Source organism: Thalassophryne amazonica, chromosome 18 (assembly GCF_902500255.1).
Source record: "Thalassophryne amazonica chromosome 18, fThaAma1.1, whole genome shotgun sequence".
Taxonomy (NCBI): domain Eukaryota; kingdom Metazoa; phylum Chordata; class Actinopteri; order Batrachoidiformes; family Batrachoididae; genus Thalassophryne; species Thalassophryne amazonica.
In genome coordinates, this window is record NC_047120.1 from 46,027,699 (window position 1) to 46,052,963 (window position 25,265).

At 40.4% G+C, this 25,265-nt stretch overlaps 1 protein-coding gene across 1 annotated transcript; it reads left to right on the forward strand.

The window, feature by feature from the left end:
• The first annotated feature begins 1,286 nt into the window (after positions 1–1,286).
• LOC117531012 (glycerol-3-phosphate acyltransferase 1, mitochondrial-like) lies at positions 1,287–20,848 on the forward strand. The gene is made up of 10 exons (XM_034194006.1): positions 1,287–1,458; positions 12,960–13,097; positions 13,261–13,380; positions 13,804–13,877; positions 14,998–15,111; positions 16,350–16,499; positions 18,158–18,257; positions 18,770–18,906; positions 19,349–19,447; positions 20,712–20,848. Exons 2-10 carry the CDS (start codon positions 13,014–13,016, stop codon positions 20,824–20,826), a joined length of 993 nt encoding a protein of 330 aa, XP_034049897.1. The 5' UTR covers positions 1,287–1,458; positions 12,960–13,013; the 3' UTR covers positions 20,827–20,848.
• The last annotated feature ends 4,417 nt before the right edge of the window (positions 20,849–25,265 follow it).

A 25,265-nucleotide genomic window follows, 5' to 3' on the forward strand; every position in this document is an offset into this window, starting at 1 on the left:
TGAAGTGCTGTAAATATAACAATTTATTTAAAGCTAATTTGTAACTACATAATTTTTAAACCACTATACAGCAGCTCCCCCCTAATGATTGGATAGCGAACGGTTTTTTAGTATTCTATTTTATTTTACTGATAAGACAGCTCATCTTGCCTGTCCAGAATTCTCACTTGAAAATTGAGCAAATCTAATAATTACTTTGTCAAATTCGTATCTATCTATCTATCTATCTATCTATCTATCTATCTATCTATCTATCTATCTATCTATCTATCTATCTTGTAGCATATCACAATCACATCTAGTACAGTGGATAAAGAGAATATTGGAATCCTGCAAATGGTGATAAAAGCATCAAATTCAGCAGAAATACTCCTCAGACAATCCTCTTTTGAAAAAAACGATTGGCCACTTGAATTTTCAATCGGTGGTCAGGTAGGGGTCAGTTGAAGAATTACACAGACGTCAAAATTAAAAGATCCTCCAATCATATTGAAACATATTCTACATTATTTCCTGATCTTAAAGATTCCAAAAAGGTATAGTTTGGACTATCTGTGACTGAATTCTATGGAGTTACGGGATAAAAACAGCAAGAATGGTGACAAAGGGCAGTTTCATTTTGTACAGGGGTCAAAAGTTAAAGTTGCTCCAATTTTGGTAAAAAGTGATGCAAATTACTAGTTGAGTTAACACGGTTTTAAAAAGGAATAGTTTGGACCATATATCATCCTTACTTATCACGTTATGGGGTAACATAGTATGTCACATGTCATAGAATCCAATAGAGGCAGACCTTGTTTGACCTTTACTTCGGAGACCAAGCATTCAGCACTATTCCATTTACTAATCCTATTAGCTCAACCAATAATTTGCATCACTTTTTACCAAAATTGGAGCAACTTTAACTTTTGACCACTGTACAAAATGACACTGACCTTTGTCACCATTCTTGCTGTTTTTATCCCGTAACTCCATAGAATTCAATCACAGATAGTCCAAACTATACCTTTTTGGAATTTTTATGATCAGGCAAATAATGTGGAATATTTTTCAAGATGATTGGAGCATCTTTTAATTTTGACCTCTGTGTAATTCGTCAATTGACCCCTACCTGACCACCGATTGAAAATTCAAGTGACCAATCGTTTTTTTCAAAAGACGAGTCTCTAAGGAGTATTTCTGCCGAATTTGATGCTTTTATCACCATTTGCATGATTGTTTCAGTTATCTGCTGATGGAAACAATGCAACAAAACTGAGGAAAGCAGCACTGCCCTCTAGTGGCTCTTGGAGGAACCGCACTGTCCTTAATGACGGCGCATCTCCGTTCTGCCGCCGTCATTCGGTCCTCTGCGGAGCACACCGGGAGACACGGCGGAGAGGGAGCGCTGGACGACTCTACAACTCACTGCAGCTTCGTCCACAAGATTATTTCTGAGATATGATTCAGCAGAACGATGTAAGTGAGATTTGGCTCCCTTCGAGACTCGCTCGCCGGTTCATGTTAGCTAGGTCGCTAATGCACTTGAGCTAAATGAAAAGAATACAACTGTAGTTAACGTGGCGTTTGGCAGAGATAAATCTTCAACCAAAGGAAGAATTTAAGATGGTTAAGTTTTACGTCGACATTGAGGTTAACAGATTCTTGGCAGTAACCTTGGAGCTTTATACGTTTACACGTGTTAAGCGGTATTTTACTGGAACTAGCATGTCAGGTTTACATTCTTTTCACCCTCACGTCGCCAATGCAATGCTGAAATGACGCTAGTTTAGTCGTAATAAGTAGAAAAGCTTGTTTAAACCGCCTATGGGACCATTTGTTTTATTGCAAGGAAATGAGAAGTTCTTTAAACATAATACTTTATAGTGAAGTTATAAGTTTTATATACACTCATTACAAATCAACTAAAATATTGAAGCATATTTTTAATTCACAGCTAAACGGTATCTCAGAATAGAATATTTAAGTTTAAATTCAAGTTTGTGTAACTTAGTATTTATGCCATATAAAGCAGTAAATCTCTTAAGCCACCTTAAAACTTGCACGAATTTGACCCCCTGCACTTGCCAAGGCATTGTGCATTGATCGTTGTGCCAATGCATGTCATTAGATGGTACAATGGTATGATTGAAAAGCCACCTTGACACTTGCGCGAATTTGATCCCTGCACTGACACGCAATCTTGCATGCCAATGAGTAAATTTGTTACAAACTACAAGGCCCTGCACGCAATGACACAAAGTGTTTTGGAATAGGTTGTGCAGTGTTTACGACTAGTTCACGCAATTGACATGAAATTTTGAACATTTCAAAAAAAAATTCCGCACACAGTGCAGGGATCAAGTTCATGCAAGGGTCAAGGTGGCTTTAGTCTGGTTCAGTACACACACAACTACGTTCATGGGGAAGACTGCTGATTTAACAGTTGTCCAGAAGATGCTCATTAACACCCTCCACAATGAGTGTAAAGGCACCTTGACACTTGCATGAATTTGAACTCCGCACTGGCATGCAATCTGGCGTGCCACTGAATAGCCTAAACCCATCGTAAACTGTGCGAGGCTGCGTGCCAGTGCACAAAAATTTTTTTTTGAAATGTTCAACACTTCTGGCAAGTATTTCTTGAAATAGTCGTGAACATTGCACAACCTATTCAAAAACACTGTGTCACTGTGTGCAGTGCATCTGAACTTGAAATTGCGATTATTATGAGATGGTACATTTATGATAAACATAACTTTACAGATACATTATGTAACTCATAAGAAGGAACAGCTGTTTTACCAGTCCATTATTATATAAATATTATAACTAATTACCATAGACAAGATTCCAAATGCATTCTCCACCACACAATGTGCACAGGACAACCTGCAGCTGTAGATCATTTCTCTGTGATTCTAAGAGTGATGAGAGAACGGTTTCATCAGCCAAGTTTTGACAGCAAATGTGTCATCGGCTAGGAAAATATTATTTTATATACCATGGCATCCAGTGGGGCAAAACGGGATGCATTGGCACGATGAATTGCGTGGCAGTATGGGGATCAAATTTGTGCAAGTGTCAAGTTTCCCTAAGACACAGAAGGTCATTGCTGAAAGGGCTGACTGTCCACAGAGTGCTGTATCAAAACATATTTATGGAAAATTGACTGGAAGGGAAAAGATGCACAAGTAACAGAGATGGCTGCAGCCTTGAGGACATTGTCATGCAAAGCCAATTCAAGAGCGTGGCAGAGCTTCACAAAGAGTGGACTGAGGCTGGAGTCAGTGGATCAAGAGCCACCAAGCACACACATGTTCAGGAAATGGACTACAAGTGTGACATTACTAGTGTTAAGCTGCTCCTGAATCAATGTCACAGGCATCTTGCCTGGGCTAAGGAGAAAAAGAACTGAACTGTTGCACTTGTGTTTCAAAGTCCTTGTGTCAGATGAAAGTAAATTTTGCATTTCATTTAGAAATCAAGGTCCCAGGGTCTGGAAGAAGAGTAGAGAGGCAGAAAATCCAGGTTTCTTGAAGACCAGTGTGAAGTTTCCACAGTCAGTGATGATTTGGGTCCATGTTATCTGTTGGTGTTTGTCCATTGTGTTTTTATCAAGTCTAAAGGCAACACAGCTGTCTACCAGGATCTTTTAGAGCACTTGATGCTTCCATCTATTGTAGTCTTTCCAAAAAAAAAATCATTACAAAATCATTACTAAAAACTAGTATTGAATTACATGCTCATTTGTAACAGTATTGATGCCAACAGTACTACCTTCCCTTTCTCCAGTTAACACAGCTGCGCACAGCCCCTCCCCTCACTTGCATCCACAAGCACACACAAAAAAAACAGTTCAAAGGGGATTAACCACCAGTGCTCTGTAGCACCCATTCCTCTGTTTTGCAACTCCAACATTAAATATTTTTTTTCTATGCAGCTTGATCTGTTGAAGGACTGTTGTTGATCCATTTTGGTGGCACTGTAGTGTGCGTGAAGGACAACATACCGTAATACAGCTCTGAAATGTGTTCCTGTGCAGTATAACTCTGATGTTGTAAATTGGACCAGATGTTTTTTTGAATGGCTACCACACAAGCTCATCATCACACTCATTGCAGTTACGGTGCATTCAAATCTTCAAATTAATCCCAAATGCTATCAACTTTGCAGTAAGTTAGTCCCCCGCCCCCAAATCGCCCCATTGTGTGGCGTACCCTCGGTCATTGACCCTTCTGAAAGTCCAGAATCCTGCATCAGTGTGCACGTCACCTCCTGTCCACCACAACACTACAGTGTGACAGTGGCTCCAAGTGATTTCATTCACTTCTCGCCAGCAGTTCAGCTAGTACATTTTCCCAGCAGCTCTGCATGTATAACTCAGGCTTAAGATTCACAGGACACTGAGCTTCACTACATTTCAGATGCACAGACCGGTGGAAGAACATTCATTCATAAAGTGAGTCAGAGCCTTGGAGAGGTTGTGGAGGTTCTCAGTAATTATATTTGTGCTGTTTTCTGCACTTTGTCCCTCCCTTGTTAGGCCTTTTGACCATATATAGACTACTTCATGTCTTAATTAATCAAAATCAGGGGGCCTGCCCACAAGGGAATGACAAATTAAATGCATGCATTCAGAAATTAGGTTGAGCTGCTGCACAGGAGATTCATATTATTCAGCTGGAGAGTAATTGCCTTGCTTCAGTGCATTCAGATGGTAATCTGCATTTTTGTGAATAAACACGGTTAATCTAGATCTATCAACTACTACACATTTTGTGTGTCTGCATAATTGTGTCCGTTATCGTCTTGTAATTCCCCAAATTAAGAACAAATCATCAGGATGAAGCGATTTGATGGGGTTAACTTTGACGCACTAGATCAAATGGAAAGCATCTTTAATGTAAACTCCCGTCTGACCTATCTGCTGGGCAGTTCTGAAATGTGTCCCTTTAAGGTCCGGTCACACGGCATTTAGGGATGGGACTGATATGATATCCTGGATCGGTATCGGGTTCCAATACCGATCCAAATTCACATATTGGAAAATACCGATCCATCCCGCAACATTTTCTGATACCAAAGAAGAGCCACTGTGAATCCTCTCAACTGTTGTTGTTTGCTCTCTGCTATGGGGTTCCAATACCTACGTAATTCACGTATTGGAAAATACCAATCCATCCCGTGACATTTTCCGATACCAAAGAAGAGCCACTGTGAATCCTCTCAGCTGTTGTTGTTTGCTCTCTGCTTGTTTATTGCCGAGCGGGACAAAGGGAGGTATTCTGAAGTTGAGCTGTTTGAGACAGCTCTTTTCCGCAGTGTTCTAGCTGCAGGTAGCGGCAAATTTCCGTCCAGCTCTCAGCTTTAAATTGTCTGTTCGTTGAGCACGGATTTTCCGGAAAATTAACAAAATTGTTGCTGAAAATGTGTGCTAAAAAAACCGCTCCACTGCTCCGAGGCTGTAAAACACCAGCTCAGCGTGCAGCTGAGGAGGACAGCGAACAGAGATTCTGTCCGCTGAAAGGGGAAAAGTCTCCATTAAAATCCTGCCTGTGAGGGTCGATGATATTTATTTTACAGTTGAAAGGTTTCTTGTTTCCCAAAATTTCGAAGTTTGCGCAACACTTAAACAACGAAAGAGAAAAAGAGGGAGAGAGAGACAGACAGACAGAGAGAGAGAGAAAGGGAGACGGGCAGGGAGAGTGAGTGCCGTGTTTTCTCTTTAAGTCTATAAAAATAAGGCTATAAAAGTAAAAGTACTTAATTCTTTCACCAAAACATCAAATCGAGGCTTTCTTCTTAGATGCAACTTCTGGAAAATCCTCATATGAAATCAATAATAATAATATTAAAGCAAACAGAGCTCTGGTATTGGATCAGAGAAGTATCGGTATAGGCAGATATCCAAATTCAGGTATCGGGATCGGATTGGAAGTGATAAATTGTGGATTGGTGCATCCCTAATGGCATACGACAATTCCTGAACAAAGGGAAAAAGTAAAAAAAAAAAAAGTCACAAATCGTTGAGAAAAGGTGGACGAACAAGCTTTGTCACAGAATAGCCTGCAAATCAAGAGCGCAAAGGGGCAAAAGAGGAACAAAATGAAACCGATGCTGACATTGAACTCTACGCTTTAAATGAAACATGCCTGGAGCCACTGCTGGAGCAGTGTGTGTCTCCATCTCAGGACTTGGTGCTGGGATGGAGCTCATAGCACCTGAGTCCTGGAGAAACTGCAAACAGAAGCACATGTTCCGACCCACTGTGGAGATCTGTGCGCACGTCGGTGGATCCACCTGCTTTGGTTCCTCATCCAGAACAAAAGAGGGATCCTCTCCTTCATCATCAGAATCCTCACTGTCTGGCGACACACTGCACGCACTGTCTTGCTCCAATTTATAAAAAAAAAAAATAACGCTGGTGTGCCGTGGTGGATTACCGTATCACTGCATTACGTTACTAGGCCATAGATAATGATTTATAACAGAAAATTGTCAAAAGGGGGAATAAATATAAGTGTAAATATGATTTGATATATCAGAGGAGTAAATTGATTAGTCATTCTGAACGCTGTGCATTGACTCACCATGTGTGGTTATTCCATGAGCTGCCACTGATCCACAATGTGAATTCTGCCTTCCAGAACAGCTCTTATATAATCATCTGAATCATCTACCTGTTGCCACATGCACATAAGGGCTGGATTGTCATTCCTACACTCATGTTATTATATTTAATAAAAAATAAGTGCACGCAGGAGGCGATTGCTGCTGCTGTTGCTGCTGCTGAAATACCGTCGGAAATTACACGACTTTTTGTTATTTCAGATTCAGCAGCTGATTGTATGTAGCAGGAGCATGGTTTTAATTTTATTTTTGGTAAAATAATTAATTGTATTCACACAAAAGATTAATTTTGGCCTAAGGTGCCAGAGCCCAGTGAAGCTGACCCCTCACCCAGATAAAAAAAAAATCCAAGCAGGCTGAGTTTGCCCTGTAATATCCGACGGTGCATGAAAGTAGCAGCCGCACTCACAAACCGGCTTCTGCACTGTATGAAAACATTCAGCTAGTTGAATGAAGTCAAACTAAACGCTAACATTACAAAAACTAAGCAAACAATAAAAACCATCAAGAACGACAGCAAAACGAAATACAGACGAATTGAGGTTTTCAGCGGCATTCGTTCAAATTTTTTAGCGGTTTCAAAATCCTGACCAAGCAACAGCTGCAGGAACAAAGCTGCGCAAAGGTTAAATGATGCCAACGAAAATCAGTGAAAGTCCAGATTTCTTGTTTCGTTTGGGCTTTGTTGCTGTCCGTTAAGTGCCGTGTGACCGGGCCTTCAGGTTGATTCAGGTCAACTGGACTCATTTTCTGCCTTTAAACACATTTCTCTCCATCTAGAAAAGCTTCATCAGTTGTAGTTGGACTAGTGACTCAATATTTATGGGGTTCTACAGACAGAAGTATGGATGTGCTGAGGGCTCATCAGTATCACCCATTATGGGCCAACCTATACATGGAAGAGGTGGATACCAAGGTCCTGTGCTACTTTAGAGGAGCTCAACCATTTACCTGCATCTAAAGGAAGGACGCACCTTAGAAAATAACAGTGTTCATACTTTAGACAGAGAAGATGGCTGGTTTAAAAGAGGCGTTAAAGAAGCTGTCTTTGTTCAGGTGATGAAACCTTCTCTAAACAAATGTGGAGGCTGAGATACTACCTTTCTCCCACTTATAAATCTGTCCTTTCATCAGTACCATTCACTCAACAATTGTCCTCTCCTCAAATTAAACTAAGAGCAGTAGCATCACACACTGAACTCAAGTGGTCTCCAGTGACAAGGACTGTCATTACACACTGTGACATCAGTGACCCCACTGCAGTCTCTCACTTCTCCAACTAGAACTGATTAAAATTTTCTGGATGAAGAGCTCAACATCTTAAAGGAACTAACAAGTCCAGTTGACCTTAGTGAGCTAACTTGGATGCCATGACCTGGATGAGAGAGAGTCTCCACAGATGTCTGGAATGTGCTTCCAGGTCAGATGATAAGTTTAATATTTAGTGGCTATGATTACCCACAGTCATGAATGTTGCTTGTGCAATACCAGATTTGCTGTCAAAATAATCTGTCAACATTTTTACCAACTCAGTGTATTTAAAACAAAAACATTGTATAATATTACAAAAAAAGTTAAAAACTATAGATTAGTTTTAGTTGAGCAGCACAGTGGATTAGTGGTTAGCACTGATGTCTCACAGCAAGAAGGTCATGGGATCGATTCCCACCTGTGGCCTTTCTGTGTGGAGTTTGCATATTCTCCCCATGTTTGCGTGGGTTTCCTCCGGGTGCCACAGCTTCCTCCCACATTTTAAGACATGCAGGTTAAGTGAACTGGAAACTGTAATTGTCCAGGTCTACCTTGCAGAAGAGATCTCAATCTCAATGGGACTAACCTGGTTACATTAAATTAAATCAGCATTCCCCTAAAGTCATTGTAGTCCATGCAGTTTTTAAGAATGAAGTAATGTGGGAGAGTGTAACTTAAGACCTGTATCAGCGTTCAAATACAAAGAATGCACATCACATATAAATCCACCTGTTTGAGTTGCATTACAGGCTTGGCTCTAAGTAGGTCTGTGTCATCTCTTTGTCCCTGTAGGTGTTGTAGCTTCAGATCTTTGTGTGTGTAGTTCATAATACCAGACACAGTTCTTTGTAGGACGTCTCATGTGGAATCCATGGTGTCTGCTGGCAAGTGAAACAATATTACCATCACATTGCTTACACAGTCTGGCTTAACTGGATCAAACAAATTTTTTTGTCATCCCATTCCAACACTATGCGTCATGTGGGATGGGCTTCATTTTTTTAAATGCAATGCATTATTTTGAAAATGAATGAATTATATCATGTCCTCATATTACTAGCAGAAGTGAACGAAAGGAGGTGACATTTCTCATTGATGAATTATAATTCATGATCAGTTGATTAGCAGAATAGTTGATAGTTTTTTTGTTGTTGTTGTTGTTTATGACTGGCTAATTATTCAAAGCTAAGAAAGCAGAGTCCATCCTTCTAAACTCTGAGTACTGTATTTTCACTAAGCAGCTACAGAATTACACTGCAAACAATCTGGATTAAGCCCCAGATAGGTGCAGCCTTCATTTATAAAGTTTGTGTGTTCTTCCAGTTTTTGTGCAGGATTTTTTGCACAGTCCACAACATGCACTTTGACTAAATGTCAGGCTTAGTAATGAAGGTGGAATGTATTTGGATGTGTGTCGGTGTAATAATTTGGCCAAGGAGGCAACCTGGGGAGGTGATGGTCTAGTGGTTAAAGCGTTGGGCTTCAGACAGGAGGATCCTTGGTTCAAATCCCAGCTTGACCGGAAAATCACCAGGGGCCCTTGGGCAAGGTCCTTAATCCCCTAGTTGTGTAGTTGTTTCTTGCATGGCAGCGCCTTGGCATCATGAATGTGAGGCATTTGATGTGTAAAGCACTTTGAGCGTCTGATGCAGATGGAAAAGCGCTATATAAATGCAGTCCATTTAATGTGTTTGGTATATTTTTCGGTAAACTATTTAAAGTGGGATCTGACTGACGTAGTAGTATTATGGGATTTTTCCAGCCATAAATACCTTAATTAATTACCGTAATTAAAACAGTCGGTAACATAAGTCTGTATACAGCGGTCCCTCGTTTATCGCGGGGAGTTACGTTCTAAAAATAACCCACAGTAGGTGAAATCCGCGAAGTATTCAGCGTTATTTTTTACAATTATTATAGATGTTTAAGGCTGTAAAACCCCTCACTACACACTTTATACACTTTTCTCAAACAGTCATTAACATTTTTTCACTTTTCTCTCCTGTGTAAACACTCTCAAAGTTCAAACCTTAGTACACTCAACAAAACAGGTTTTGATCTTTGGTTTCATTCTATAATACTGGACTTATTTTTCTACACTCAACAAAAATATAAACGCAACAGTTTTGGTTTTGCTCCCATTTTGTATGAGATGAACTCAAAGATCTAAAACTTTTTCCACATACACAATATCACCATTTCCCTCAAATATTGTTCACAAACCAGTCTAAATCTGTGATAGTGAGCACTTCTTTGCTGAGATAATCCATCCCACCTCACAGGTGTGCCATATCATGATGCTGATTAGACACCATGATTAGTGCACAGGTGTGCCTTAGACTGTCCACAATAAAAGGCCACTCTGAAAGGTGCAGTTTTATCACACAGCACAATGCCACAGATGTCGCAAGATTTGAGGGAGCGTGCAGTTGGCATGCTGACAGCAGGAATGTCAACCAGAGCTGTTGCTCGTGTATTGAATGTTCATTTCTCTACCATAAGCCGTCTCCAAAGGCGTTTCAGAGAATTTGGCAGTACATCCAACCAGCCTCACAACCGCAGACCACGTGTAACCACACCAGCCCAGGACCTCCACATCCAGCATGTTCACCTTTAAGATGGTCTGAGACCAGCCACTCGGACAGCTGCTGAAACAATCGGTTTGCATAACCAAAGAATTTCTGCACAAACTGTCAGAAACCGTCTCAGGGAAGCTCATCTGCATGCTCGTCATCCTCATCGGGGTCTCGACTTGACTCCAGTTCGTCGTCGTAATTGACTTGAGTGGGCAATGCTCACATTTGCTGTTGTTTGGCACGTTGGAGAGGGTCTTCTCTTCACGGATGAATCCCGGTTCACACTGTCCAGGGCAGATGGCAGACAGCATGTGTGGCGTCATGTGGGTGAGCGGTTTTCTGATGTCAGTGTTGTGGATCGAGTGGCCCGTGGTGGCGGTGGGGTTATGGTATGGACAGGCGTCTGTTATGGATGAAGAACACAGGTGCATTTTATTGATGGCATTTTAAATGCACAGAGATACCGTGACGAGATCCTGAGGCCCATTGTTGTGCCATACATCCAAGAACATCACCTCATGTTGCAGCAGGATAATGCACGGCCCCATGTTGCAAGGATCTGTACACAGTTCTTGGAAGCTGAAAATGTCCCAGTTCTTGCATGGCCGGCATACTCACCGGACATGTCACCCATTGAGCATGTTTGGGATGCTCTGGACCAGCATATACGACAGCGTGTACCAGTTCCTGCCAATATCCAGCAACTTCGCACAGCCATTGAAGAGGAGTGGACCAACATACCACAGGCCACAATTGACAACCTGATCAACTCTATGCGAAGGAGATGTGTTGCACTGCATGAGGCAAATGGTGGTCACACCAGATACTGACTGGTATCCCCCCCCCCCCCCCCCCCCATAAAACAAAACTGCACCTTTCAGAGTGGCCTTTTATTGTGGGCAGTCTAAGGCACACCTGTGCACTAATCATGGTGTCTAATCAGCATCTTGATATGGCACACCTGTGAGGTGGGATGGATTATCTCAGCAAAGGAGAAGTGCTCACTATCACAGATTTAGACTGGTTTGTGAACAATATTTGAGGGAAATGGTGATATTGTGTATGTGGAAAAAGTTTTAGATCTTTGAGTTCATCTCATACAAAATGGGAGCAAAACCAAAACTGTTGCGTTTATATTTTTGTCGAGTGTAGAAAAATAAGTCCAGTATTATAGAATGAAACCAAAGATCAAAACCTGTTTTCAGGCCCAAACATTTGTTTGAAAAATAAAAATAGAACGTTTTCCTATAAATAATTATGATGGCTTTTAGAACTAATGAATTAATTTTAACGATCAACCTACGAGGTGGACACATAAGAAATTATTAATAGTGACTGACCAGTATTTCACAGTTCCTCTGACCGCACCTCTTCGTCCTGGCGCCGCTCCGCTGTCGTGTCTTTTTCCACTGAGTGAGACCTCAGTGCAGGTGTCTTTTCCGAGTGAAGAACACAGTTATGGGTAGTTGTTGGCGCTCTTTTTTTCTTCTGGGGGAGAAGATTATAAACAGGCACACGCAGAACACAATGCACGTGCTTTTTCTTCGCTCACTGCCTCCGGTGTTATCGTTGTGGGACGCATGCGGGACCCGCAAAGAATCCAAGTCATTATAAAGATACTAACCTCTCTCAGTGGCCATGGAGCTCTGCGGCTGCGGTTACAGAGACCATGCAGCGCTGCAGATTTTTCCACAAGAATTCTATCCTTGCGGGCTGCTGGAGCGCTCTGCATCAAAACAGCGAGCATAGTCTCTGGACCTGTTGCCAGATTTTGGGCGCAACTCCGCACAGCAGACAGTGGGGCGGTGTGAGTGGCCCGCTGTGGCACTTACTGAGCCTGCAGACTCGGTAAGCACATCGGAGGCAGTGAGAGCAATCGCGGTGATGCCGACTGGTGTCGCGACCGGCCTGTCTGATAAGGACACAAAACACAATACGCTGTTTAAAAAAAAGAAAAAAGAGGAAGAAGAAGAAGAAGCATGCAAAATTGCACTGAAAAATCCATGAAACTGCGAGGCCGGGAAAGGTGAACCGCGTTATAGTGAGGGACCACTCTACTTGCAAATAGGTGAGAATGACAAACATCAAATAATTGTCCATTTACAGAAAATGAGTTTGCTAGATTTGACAGAAATGGTTCTGGTCTTTGAGAGAACTCTCAGCAAATCTGAACAGCAACAGAGATTCTGCAGAACCTATCCTCCTGAAACACTCATGAACAGTAATCTTTGTAAAGCTTTGCCAACAACAACAAAAGCTGAGGAAACTGTATATACATTGGTATCGTAAACTTCAACCTGTGGGCATAGCCCAAAAAACTGACACTGGCATATTTTAAAGGCTGCTCCGCCCATCTAAGTAAATGTGATTTGATAGGTTAGCTTGAGCCTTCTATTGGCTAAGACCTATGACATTAAAAGCTGATGCTGTTCAGCCAGAAAAATCACAAGTTTCTGAACTAACTAAACCTACATTTGTGTAACAGTAAAGTGCAGACTTCTGATAACTGTTTGTTTCCAGATTGCCAGCTCGTGGTACGTGTGACCAGAAGGAGACAGAAGGACAGGAGAGATTATGGACTTGTCCGATGGCTTATTACTGCAGGTCAACAACGGAGAGCAGTGGTCTAATCGCTGGAAACACCCTGGCGATGATTTCGTAAGCCACACACCCACATGCAGAGTTCCCTCTGTGACATTATCTAAGCAGCATTACACATAATGTGGTGCAAAAAAATTATTTAATATTTTTTAGAATGAATGAGTCTGTTGTTTTGTAACTGCATTATCTGAATGGCCGATGAACATGACTGTGTGTCCAGGACCGTAGCACCAGCCCCTCAGTCCTGCGCAGTGTTACCAGCACGTGGAAGGAAGGCCTGCTGAACAGAAAAAGGCCTTTTGTTGGCCGTTGTTGTCACTCCTGCACACCACAGAGCAGGGTAACGTTACACCAAGACTAATTAAAACTAGCACATGACTACATGTGTCTGATTCCAGTCAGGCCTGGTGCACTACTTGTTTTGATGTAAATGCTAGTAAGTTGACAGTGTAGTACTTGCATGCCATGTAAAGTGTGTGTTAATAACAATTTGTAATGCCTGTTTAAAGACAGCAAGTCCAGTGAAGACTTTTATCAGTGCAATTTATTATGCAGCCAACGTTGACATTTCTGCCCTAATACAGTTGTAGAGCATAAGTATTATTTACATTTGTATAGCAGTACTACAGTATAAGTCTATTACTCCAATAGGAATTGTTAATATTAGTTGCTTAAATAAATCATTTTACCCAAAGGCTTTTAAGTTATGATGATTCAAGCTTTTGTTTCAGTGTTTGTAATAAATTTTGTCTATTTGACCCAGGAACGACTGTTCAACTCCAGTATTCCTTCTCTGGGATTGCGCAATGTTATCTACATTAATGAGACCCACACTCGGTAAGCAAAGCAAATTCGACTACATTTTAATACATACTTTTCTTTGAAGCAGCTTTTAAAATATGTAGTCACCTCTGAGATAAAGGGTCCTGACAGGATTTAGAGGTAGATAACTTGAATCAGTGGCCTAATAGCAAAAACCACTCCAGGAAAGTGTTGACATTCTAACAAGCTGTTAAGTCTCTTATTGAAGTAAGAGAGACGATCTCTACGTGAGATAAATGGGAAGGTAGACTTACGCATAATTCAAAGGGTTTGTCAGTGGACACAATCCACATATGTCCAGCATTGACATTAGGAGGCAAAACTCAAGTAGATACTGTAAATGCTGGCATAGTGGGCAAAGTGCAGGTAATATAGCACAACTTGTGGTCTGCAACATGCCTTGATTGTATCCTAAGCTTGCTCTCCTCTGTTATATGTCTCTATCTGTCTTTACTATACTATTAAACTTCAGCATGTTTGATTTTTCAAAATCATATGCGATCTTTGCAATAGAGAAAGCTTTGTGCAGGCTGTTTATTGAATGCAAAATAAAAGCATTAAAAAATGACATTTAGCCAAGACATTAAAAATAAATAGCACAAAATTAAAAACAGGCCTTAACAAGAGAACTGTGAGAGCCCCCCCAAATTGGTACTGTAGAGAAGAGGGAAAGGGCACTTCCTAAAGTTTGAATCCTTGACCCTGAAGAATTAGGTCAACTCTTAGGTTAACTCTTGCAACAGTGTTGTGAGATGTACAGTACTTGCATCCCAAACATGTTGAGACATTACATGGTGAAGGCAATTCTTGCACACATGGATCAATGGCACACCCATGCACGGACAGCTGAACACACAAGCAGTAAGGTGATACGCTCATGGATGGAACACTGCTGGGACTCTCGCACCGCATCAGTGAGAGCTAACCAGTAGTTAAGCTTGCTTTGAAGGTTTGTACCTTATCCACTGATATCTAGAGTGAGCATTTCAGAATCTGGGAGCTGGTACCTTTATCTAACAAAAACAACAGTGCTCAGAAGGCCTCAAACATGTTCAATGAGATGTGCATAGTGTGTTCACCTACAATATATTTGAGACTGTGTATTTCTCTGTATGCACTGTGTGTTTTCATACAGACAGAGGGGCTGGTTGGCACGCAGACTGAGTTATGTGCTCTTTGTCACGGAAAGAGATGTTCACAAGGATATGTTTGCTAGGAATGTGGTTGACAACGTGCTTAACAGCAGCAGGTAGGATAAAGCATGATGATAGTAGTGATATGTCCAGCATTTTCTACAGTTAGAAGAGTGTGTAACAGCTAATGCGACTAAAACACAAGCGTTTAAACATTACGTACCCTATTTCCTTGATTAAATGCCTGACCTTGAATAGGGACCTGCCTCATTTAATGGGCAGGTCAAAACTTCGTCTGAAAACAATAAACGCCTGCCTTGAATAAGCAGTAGGTATTATGTGCATTAAAAAGGATTGCATTTAGTCCAGTCACTCTTTTTTTTTTTTTTTTTTTTTTTAAAGTCTGCTGCGGACTGGTAAAGCCTGATTTCTGCTTCGACAACTCCCTAACTCCATGTTCAAGCAATGACGTTGATGTGGGTGTGACCCTTTCGAAGTTCTCTGTCACATTGGTTGTTGTCGTAATACAATTTACCACAGGAACCGTGGCTTTTTCTGGACTAATTTGTCCCTCAGCAAGCTCCACTTCTTTATACAATCATCAACCTGCAAAGCAACATTATGCTACATGCAATTTCCCTCCATGAATTTCAAGTCATTTGAGCGTCTTTGTAGTTTTTCAACTCTGTGTTGTAAAGTTGGTCATATTTGCAGCCTTTTCTGCCAAACATTCCTCTATTTAATCCATAATTGAAATGTAATCAGCATGCGCACTGGAAAAACTTTTATGACGGGAAAGTAAGGAGTGAAAACTGGAAAAGTGAACAATCACAGTCCTTGCGGTCTTCATCATTTTGGGAGGTGCACGTCAGGCTACAGAGAGATTTCGCAGCAATGCAGAGGGCTCTGATCTAAAGCAGTTGTCTTAGGTTCACCAACCTTGAGGATATGTGTGAAGCTTAATACAATATTACAGTGCAGGCAACAAGCAACATTTTGTAATAATCGCCAGGCTTGAATAAAGGCCTGCATCACTTAGGCGCTGGGTCTGAGAACGGTTTGGAAAAAATAAACGCTCTGGTTTTAATTAAGGAAATATGGCAACTACAACGAGTGGAAATGTAATTAATTACATTTGGAAGCAAAGAGACCTGGTTCATTGAAATTTTTGATTCCCTGAAATGGCATTCTTCCTGAATCAGTGTGGGCTCTAGAATGATAATAAATGCTATAATAAGTCAATTTTGAACAGTATTTTAGTAGAAAGTGTGTATTTTTGACTCTGTTACTCAAATAAATTGATCATTTAGCAGACGAGGTTTGAAGACTTGCATTTGGACTGTGTCTAATGTAGGGTGGAGAACGCTATTGTGAGGGTAGCTACAGATGTGGATGTTGCAGCTGAGCAACTTGGCCAGGAGCATAAAGCTGTCAGCAAAGTGAAACAGAAAGCCAGAGCCTTCCTCCAAGAGATGGTGGCAAACATTTCCCCTGCCTTCATCAGGTACATGCTGAAGAAGTGGCTTTTTAACCAGTGATTGACATTGTGTTGGCCATTAAAAAAAAAAAAAATGTAAGGTTTTTTTTTTTTTTTTTTCTGTTTTTAGAACTGGGTTTTAATCATGTTGGTGTTTCATTTTTATCCCCATTATGAAATACGGGGGGATATAGTAAACAGAATGTCCATCTGTCTGTTTTCGCTTGTCAGCACGATATCTCAAGGGCCAGTTGACCAGTTTCCTTAATATTTAGGATAAGGGTGTACATGGGTGATCCCCGACACTGGTCGATTATGGTGACCTTAGGATCAATTTCAAGGTCACAGCGAGGGTACTCCAAATATTGTCATTGCCACTTTTGTTAACACGATATCTCAAGAACCAGTTGACCAATTTCATTCATATTTAGCATAAGGGTGTATTTGGGTGACCCCCACACTCTGTATTACTGATTTGTGGGGACCTGTGGTATTTGTCATCTCCTGATGACTCTTGTGTTTGCTAGAAATCAAACATCCTATCAAAGGGTGGATATTTTTAAATTCAGTTATAGTCAAAATAGTTTTAACTATAGAATAATACAGGAATTGTGCATGAAAATTGCCTACTTTTAAAACGTGCACTAGTCTTGAGCTACTATAGACTGTCTAAAGTGCATAACACAAATGCATTTCAGGTGTGCCCGTTCCACTTTGCCATTTGTAGGATACGCAATTTGAGGTTGAATTTACTCACTTAGTCTTGGGCATGATTTGGGCATAACACAGCAGTGTATAACCAGTGTGTCACCTGCCATCGCCTTTAGGAGACAGGTGCAACAGCAACCAGGGGAATTGCTGTTTACATGGTGCACTCAGTAGTTTTCTGCTGAGAAAAGGTTTGTGCACGCAAAGCTTCAAAGTAGGCAAGCAGAGACATCCACCACAGGTCCCTGAGGTGATGCATTGCAGTGCCTCTTGCAACCTTCCTCCTCTGCCCAACCAGTCTCCTACATGGGCAGGTGTAGCAGGTGCAGACCACCTCCCTTGCTGCACCTGCACTGCCCATGATCAGCCCTGTGTTGAAAAGAAGAAAGTCAACATTAAAATGGTACAAACCGTTATTAAAGTTTTGTATTTTTCCAGTAGTCTGTACTTTTTATTTCAGTTTTAATTTTTTTGTAGTTTGGTAGGTATGCACAATGTGCATACCTGTGTGTACAAGCAGAATATATGTGCATCATAAACCCACCTGTGTAACTTGTATGTGAATGTCGCACCTTATTATATAACAGAAAAACGGTGCCTGACTTTAGACCGGGTTTTTGGCAGTCTATGTGGCAATAACTTTCTGCTGCTTCACATTAGCAATGAATCATCAGTGCACCTGATTGCACCTTGTTTTGAGATCATCACAGTCATGGGTGCACAGATGAGCAGAAGTACACTTACTATTAAAAGAATGTTGGTGCTGGGTGTGAAAATAACTGCTTCTGGTTGAAATTAGCAATGACATTTCTGCTGTGCTGTGTGCTGCTTTGCACTGGTAGAAAAAGTTGGGGGCAGTTATGTGTTTACAGAATGCTGATGGAATAATGGACGTCATGTGGTCTTACTGTTGCAACATCATTTTTGATTTCTTTTCTGTAGTGTTCTGTTCTTTGAATCGTGTTTTTGATCACCAGGCTGACTGGGTGGGTGCTCCTCAAGCTCTTTAATGGTTTCTTCTGGAGCATCCAAATCCACAAGGGCCAGTTGGACATGGTGAAGAAAGCTGCTACAGAGGTCAGCAGCTACTGAAACTCAGACTGTCGCATGATAGTTGCAGTGATTTTCATCTATAATAATAAGATGCACAATGTCAATTGCCAAATATGTTGCTGTGAGTAAAACAAGTAGCTCACTAGGATAAAGAGCTGAACTACCAATATGTAGACCTGGGTTTGATTCCCACTCACATTACTTATCTGTGTTCTTGTACAAGACACTTCATCTCCATTATTTCAGTCCACCCAGCTGTAAGTGGGTACCAGTCTTGAATGGGGAAGTTGACTGTCTCATCCAGGGGGAGTTGTAGACTCTGATCTACATCCTGTTACAGACTCTGTAGATGAGCATCGGCACCAATGGGCCTCTGGGCCTGTATAGGACTTCTTCTACTTTTAATTTTATTTTTGCACTTTCATTGTCACCGTATACACTGGAGTCTGCTCACATTTTGAGACTCATATTGTTCACATCTGTTTAAAAAAGAGATGTTAATGATTGTTTTCCACTGTCTCTAAATCTCTTTGCAGCAAAATGTGCCCATGGTCTTCCTCCCTGTCCACAAATCCCATATTGACTACCTTCTTATCACCCTGATCCTGTTTTGTCACAACATCAAAGCTCCACACATTGCTGCCGGGAACAACCTAAGCATTCCTATTCTCCGGTAATAAAGGACCAGATGAGGGTTGGCATCAGAGAAAGAGGAACTCTCTTAAAAGGGAACATAGATGTATAAAAGCTCACCATGAAAAGAGGACCAAAGGACTGATATTTGGAATATAATAGCCTTGGACCTGATCTTCCAGTAGTTTGAGACTATATTATTGTCTCTGCTTTTAAAATATTGACAGCCAGACACTGGTTTTTGTCTATAGACTTAAGATAAAGACTCAAAAATACTAATTTCACCCCGAATCCTCAGACGAGAAAAATACACCCACGTTTCTTGAAATAAAATAAGAATTTTAATCAAGGAAAGGGAATAAATATAAGGGAATAGGGTAAGAAGATTTTACAAATCTGATGACTTTAACACTTCATTAGGCTGTTTACATGTTGGAAACCAGTGTTTTGTTTTTTTTAACTTTCTCTCATTTTTTTTTTAGCACCCTTATCCGTAAACTGGGCGGATTCTTTATAAGAAGAAAAATGGAGGAGACTGGTGATGGGAAGAAAGACATTTTGTACAGATCTCTTTACATGCAGTAAGTCTCAAGAGTACGGTGGTCCTCTGCAGAAAATCTGAATGAGTTGCACTAATATATCTCCAAATCACAAGAATTCATTTCTGAGCTTTAAACTCTCTACAATGTAAAGCACCATCTGACATGGTCCTTCATGTTGGAGGAGGAAATCACGGACAAATGTGCAGTGGTACCAAAGGCTTTACAAAGAAACAGACTAACCTTTTAATTAATCCTTTTGAGTCTTTTTGTTTTCTTTTTAATTGCAAATGATATGATTTTGGCTTCTTAAATGTGATTATTTTTCTGGTTTGATTACTAGTTTCTTTAGTCCTCTCTGACAGTAACTAAATACCTTTGGGTTGTTAGCATTTTTCTGTTTCCTTGCAATTTTATGGACCAAATAACTAATTGATTTATCAAAAAAAAAAAATTGAGAATGAAAATAGTTATTAGCTGCAGCCCTATTTTAATCCTGGCAGCCTATTCGCACTCAAATTCGTAGACAAATGTACAAAAAATAATGCAAAAAAATTCTTACACATTCTTGTGTATTTTTCAGCTCATCTGAGCAACGTGGAGAATTGTTTTATACTCATTTTCGTAATTGTAACATTAAATCTAACCCTAACACACATTTCTAAATACGAAATGAAAATGCTAAATATGTAACACAGATGGAAATTCATAGGAATATACAGGAAATATACTCTTAACGTTTCATATATTGTATTAAAGGCATCATGGGTATATGTTGCTGGTTTAACACATTGATATCCAAGTATTTGTGTTTTGTTTCTTACACTGCTCAGCATTATAATCATGAGCACTATATTGTACCGCAAACCTAAGAGTGTCTGCTGAAGATAAACAATGGTTGGAATGGATGCCCTACATTTTATTTGAATTCCTCGTTTCCCCCACATCTTGCCATTCAAAGTATGTGTACTTTTCACTGAAATCATAAAAAGTAGAGTAAGTGTTTCTTAAATCTACTTCAGTTCAATTTAACAAAGCATGCCTGTATTACAGAAAGCATTAGTGTTACTCCTTCGACTGCTACAGTCAAGTCTATTTCAGGACAACACTACTCTTCTCCAAGTGTCTCTGCAGCAAAACACAGGTGTGCACATACTGTCAGGTCAAGAGGATTATGTTTAAAACAACACAGTTACCTTGGCAGGTGTCTCATTCCATGCAGTGTGTTCTGTGGACTAAACTGTGAGCAAACATTAAGTGTATTATTTTACTTTTGATATCCTGTTGTTCTCTAAACATCCTTCAGTATACAGAGGAGTTGTTACATCAGAAGCAGTTTTTGGAAGTCTACCTGGAAGGTACACGCTCTAGTAGTGGTAAGCCATCTCCAGCACGTGCCGGCATGCTGTCCATTGTGGTAGACACACTGTGCACTGGGTCCATTGCAGACGTTTGGTGGTGCCAGTTGGCATCTCTATATGAACCGCATTATTGAGGGCAACTACAACAGCGAGCAGCTGGTAAGGGCTTGCGTGATGTTTTCTGCATTTGTCAGAAGATAGTGTTATCTGTATGGTCCCACTGTGTCAAGTCTACATAGTAAAAGTCTTAACTCCTCATTTCTGTCAGGGCAAGCCAAGAAGAATGAGAGTTTGTGGGGTATTGCATGTGGAGTGTTCAGAATGCTGAGGAAGAACTATGTTGCGTGCGAGTTGACTTCAACCAGCCCCTCTCTCTAAGGTGACTCATCAAACGGAGTGGTTTGTGGAATAATTAGTTAGCTTAGTTCATTAATTTTCAGCAGCTTCTTTGGGCCATGGGGCAGGAAGACCAAGCAGTTCATCTCACAGTTCCATATCGGTTCTAGATCATTGCCAGTTAATGTATACATAATCTAAAACCTTTATCAGACAGAGAAAAACAGCAGAATCAGTTGGCTGGAATAACAGCACCCTAATGGCCTGGTCACACGGCACTTAAAGAAGGGCAATGAAGCCCAAACAAAACAAGAATCTGGACTTTCGTTGGCATCGATTAACCTTCGCGCAGCTTTGTTCTTGCAACTGGTGCTTTGTCAGGATTTTTAAACTGTGAAAAATTTGAAAGAATGTCACTGAAAGCCTAATTCATCCGTATTTGTTGTCATTATTAACGTTTTTTTTATCGTTTGCTTAGTTTTTGTAATTTGGTGTTTAGTTCGATTTTGTTTGACTAGCTGAATGTTTCATACAGTGCAGAAGCCGGTTTTGTGAGCGCTGCTGCTGCTGCCGCTGCCCGTCACTGTGTTTATGTACCATCTGAAATTACAGGGCAAACTCAGCCTGTTTGCTTGGATTTTTTTTTTTTTTTATCTGGTGGGGGGCTCAGTTTCACTGGGCTCAGACACCTTATATAGGCCAGAATTAATCATTGTGTGGATACAATGAATTATTTTACCAAAACTAAAATGAAAACCACGCTCCTGCCACAAGGCAACTGCTGGAATTTGAAACAGCAAAAAGTTGTGTAATTTTCAACTGTACTGAACGCCAGCAGCAGTAGTGATTGCCTCCTGCATGCACTATTATTTTTTATTATATACAACAATATGAGTGTAGGAATGACAATCCAGCCCTTCTGTACATGTGGCAACAGGTACATGATTCAGATGATTATATCAGAGCTGTTCTGGAAGGCACAGTTCCACAACCCAGCTGGTAGAAATACCTGGACATGGTGAGTCAATGCGCGGCGTTCACACCGACTGATCAGTTTACTGCTCTGATATATCAAGTCGTCTTTACACTTATATTTATTCCCCCTTTTGACAGTTTTCTGTTATAAATCAATATATATGGCTTAGTAACGTAATACGGTGATACAGCAGCCACCATTTGTTTTTGTTTTTTTTTAATTGGAGGAAGACTGAGCTGGCAGCGTGTCGTCAGTCTGAACCAGACAGTGGGGATTCTGATGATGGAGATGATCACTCTGTTGTTCTGGACGAGGAACCAGAGCAAGTGGATCCACCGACGTGCACACAGATCCACAGTGGATCAGATCGCGCGCTTCTGTTTGCAGGTTCTCCAGGACTCGGGCACAACAGAGCTCTGTCCCAGCGTCGAGTCCTGGAACGCAGAGCAGGACGCAGACACACACTGCTCCAGGAGTGACTCCAGGTGCATTTAGTTTAAAGCGTGGAGATCAGTGTTGGCTTCGGTTTTGTTCCTCTTTCATTCCTTTTGCGCTCTTGATTCGCAGGCTATTCGGTGATGGGAAACGTCAAAAGCTCATTTGTCTACCTTTTCCCAATGATTAGTGACTTTTTTACCTTCGTTCAGGAATCATCGTATGCCGTGTAACCGGGCCTTAAGGCATTTGTTCACCAGCAGTAAATCAAAAGAGAAGCACAGAGGGTACCAAAGTGGTGGCTGGCAGCTAGCCCTATGCTTCATGAACAAACCCAGAACTTATATCCAGTCAGGCTGATGCCTGGCTAGATCTAAATTCTGGGTGTCATCATGATACATTGTTAAATACACAATTTAAAAAGAGAGAAAAAATAGTTTGATACTACACACGTATACTAACCACATGATGGGGGTAAACAGATGTCTTTTAATCTAGACTTAAATGAATCCAGAGAATCAGAATGTTTTATTTCTGCAGGCAGATCATTCCACAGAGTAGGTGCTGATCAAAGAAAGCTCTGTGGCCTGCTGAGTTCTTTTTAACCTTAGGGACACATAATAATCATGCGTCCTGAGAATTGCAGAACATAGGTTGGTATGTAAGATTTAATTAGGTCAGCCAGGTAAGGCAGGCATTAGTCAATGATTTTGTAAGTTAGTAACACAAACCTTAAAATCAGACCTTGCAGAGACAGGAAGCCAGTGAAGAGAGGCCAAAATTGGGGTAATGTCCACTTTCTGCTTCTAGTCAAGTTCTAGCTGCAGCATTTTTTTTTTCAATTTATACTTTATTTTAGTTTTCAAAAGGATACAGTTTTACACAAACATATGCACAGATTGAACTTGGTAGCATCCCACAAAATAATTAACATTTGTGAAAAACTTACTTTTTTTTCCCCTTTAAATAATCGAGAACTGTAGCATTGAACCGGGTGTAAGAAATACTCTTATTCATAAGTCCACTTGTGAAAGTCCATTGAAATATGTTGAAAACATAGAAAGCAGATTCACCTACAGCATTTACACATTTTTGTACCCCCCTCCCCCATTCTTACTTAATATGTATGTGGTAAAATCCTATATAAAGTCAGATCTATATTGTCTAATGTATTGTAGCCATCCTTTCCATACATTATTTAATTTGTCAACTTCCAATCTAACAGATGCTGTTACGTTTTCCATAGTGTATATATTTAACATGACATCAACCCATTCCTCCACCCTTTGGGATCCGATCTGTTCGCCATCTTTTTGGTGATTGCTTTTTTACTAGCTAAAAGCATGATTCTCATAATTTTATAGTCATCTTTTCTTCTAAATGTAACATTTCTATATTAGTCAAATATAACTTTTCAAAACTTAACGGGATTCTGATCCGTACTACTTCATCTATAATGTTTTTGATTTCAGACCAATACTGAGTCATTAAAGGGCACCCCAAAAGATGTGAAAATGAGTCCTGCTTTGTCTTCCCACATGATCCTCCACATTTTGTGTCTACATCTTTTCTTTGAGCAAGTGTTAAGAAAACCTTATTACTTTTCCAGCATATCTCTCCAGAATAAAGAGCTTGTTGTTTTCCATTGATATTGAGAGTATTTGATCCCAAGTCCCCCCCTCTGAAATTAAAATGTTTGCTTCCCTCTCCCACCTTTCTTTGACATATCCTGTGGCATCCCCTTTTAACTCCTCTAAAGCTGTATTAATTTGAAATAACTTTGTAACTTAACTCTGATTTATAAGCATCTAGGATAAGTTTGAGTATATTTGATCCGAGTAATATTCATATCCCTGATTTTCATTTTTTGCTTTAATAATGCCTTAGCTGCAGGTACCTATGAAATCATGATTTCCAAGATGAAAGACATCTCTTACTTGTTGAAAACTCATTACATCATCTCTTTGATTATCTCCCAGTGCATTCTTGGACCATTTCCCCACAATTTAAATGTGCTGTCCAGTGCATTTGGTACAAAATCAGTATAATATGCAATCCATCTCAAAAGCCTACATTTTTCAACCTAAATTATACTTTTTCAAAATTTCAGACCAGATTCCCAGAGAAACCCGCAGCAAAGGGTTCACATTTTGTCTCCAGTTACCTGTAATTGCAATCACACGTCAGGGCTTGTACTGGTGGCTCCATTTTCCCCTCTATCTTTTCCATTTCGCTACTATTCTGGATCACACAAACCCATCAACAACCTTCAACATGAATCAGCTTGATAGTAGCTCTTGAGGCATGGTTAAAGCTAGACCTCCATGTTTTTTTTGCAAACTGTAAAGTTCGTATTAATGCGTGGTCTTGCCCCCTGCCATATGTATCTAGATATTAATTTGTCCCATTCTTTAAAGTCCCTCTCAGTTAATTCAATAGGAAGATTTTGAAATATATATATATAACAACCGTGGCAAAATATTCATCTTAATCACTTCAACTCTTGACACCAGGCCTAAGACAGGGATTAAGTTCCATTTTGAAAAGTTTGCTTTGATGTTAGACATCACCTTGTCATAATTTGAGATTTTCAAATGTCCAAGATCTTTTGTAAGGTGAATGCCCAAGTACTTCATTGATTGCTGCTCCCAATTAATTGGATAATTTTGTTTTATAAATTGGTTTGTTATATAATTATATGATAGAGCTTGGGTTTTCTGCACATTAATTTTATATCCTGACAGCTTTCCAA